At 55.9% G+C, this 1,127-nt stretch overlaps 1 protein-coding gene across 1 annotated transcript in view; it reads right to left on the reverse strand.

The window, feature by feature from the left end:
- The window catches only part of DHX34 (DExH-box helicase 34), a 26,639-nt gene that overhangs the window by 19,367 nt on the left and 6,145 nt on the right, over positions 1 to 1,127 (reverse strand). The window contains exon 3 of the mRNA XM_021382889.1: positions 25 to 309. Coding sequence (XP_021238564.1) covers positions 25 to 309 — 285 coding nt within the window. The remainder of the gene's footprint in view (positions 1 to 24; positions 310 to 1,127) is intronic.

Genomic DNA, 1,127 nt, shown 5'->3' on the forward strand with positions numbered 1-1,127 from the left:
AAGGGAGGAAGGAAAAGGGGGAAGAGAGGAAAGAAAAGGAGGAAGTAAGGGGGAAAAGAAGGGAAGGGAGGAAGAAAAAGGGAAGGAAGGGCAGGAGCACGGCGCACCAGAGTCCAGCACGAAGCGGACGCCGTCGATGGTCACCGAGGTCTCGGCGATGTTGGTGGCCAGGATGCATTTCCTGACGCCAGGGGGGGGAACGTCGAACACCTGGGGGGCACCGGAGCACCACGGTGACCAGCACTCACTGCTCGCCCCCCAAAACTCCCTCCTCTCCCCCACATCTCCCTCCTTTCCCCCCCAAAGCCATCACTCTTCCAACCAAAACCATCACTTCCCCCCCAAATCTCTCTCCTTCCCCCCCCATCTCCCTCCTTTCCCCCATAACCATCACTTTTCCCCCCAAATCTCTCTCCTCTCCTCCCAAAACCATCACTTTCTCCCCCAAACCTCTCCTCCCAACCAAAACTCACTTTTCCCGTCAAAACCATTGCTCCTTTCCCCCCAAATCTCTTTCCTTTTCCCCCAAATCTCCCTCCTCTCCCCCCAAAACAATCACTTCTTTCCCCCAGAACTCACCCCTTTCCCCCCCAAATCACTTTCCTTTCCCCAAATCCATCACTTTTCCAACCAAAACCATCACTCCTCTCCACCAAAACTCTCACTTTTCCCCCAAATCTCCCTCTTTTCCCCCAAATCTCCCTCTTCTCCCCCAAATCTCCCTCCTTTCCCCCCACACCTCCCTCCTCTTCCTCCAAATCTCCCTCCTCTCCCCCAAATTTCCCCTTTCCCCTCTTATCTCCGTCCTTTCCCCCGTATCTCCCTCCTCTACCCCAAATCTCCCTCCTCTCCCCCCCAAACCATCACTTTTCCCCTCATATCTCCCTCCTTTCCCCCCAAAATCTCCCTCCTCTCCCCCAAATTTCCCCTTTCCCCTCTTATCTCCTTCCTCTCCCCCCAAATCTCCCTCCTTTCCCCCCCAAACCATCACTTTTCCCCCCATATCTCCCTCCTCTCCCCCGAAATCTCCCTCCTCTCCCCCCAAACCTCCCTCCTCTCCTCCCAAAATCTCCCTCCTCTCCCCCCATAATCTCCCTCCTCTCCCCCATATCTCCCTCCTCTCCCCC

Source organism: Numida meleagris, unplaced genomic scaffold, assembly GCF_002078875.1.
Source record: "Numida meleagris isolate 19003 breed g44 Domestic line unplaced genomic scaffold, NumMel1.0 unplaced_Scaffold307, whole genome shotgun sequence".
NCBI classification, from domain to species: domain Eukaryota; kingdom Metazoa; phylum Chordata; class Aves; order Galliformes; family Numididae; genus Numida; species Numida meleagris.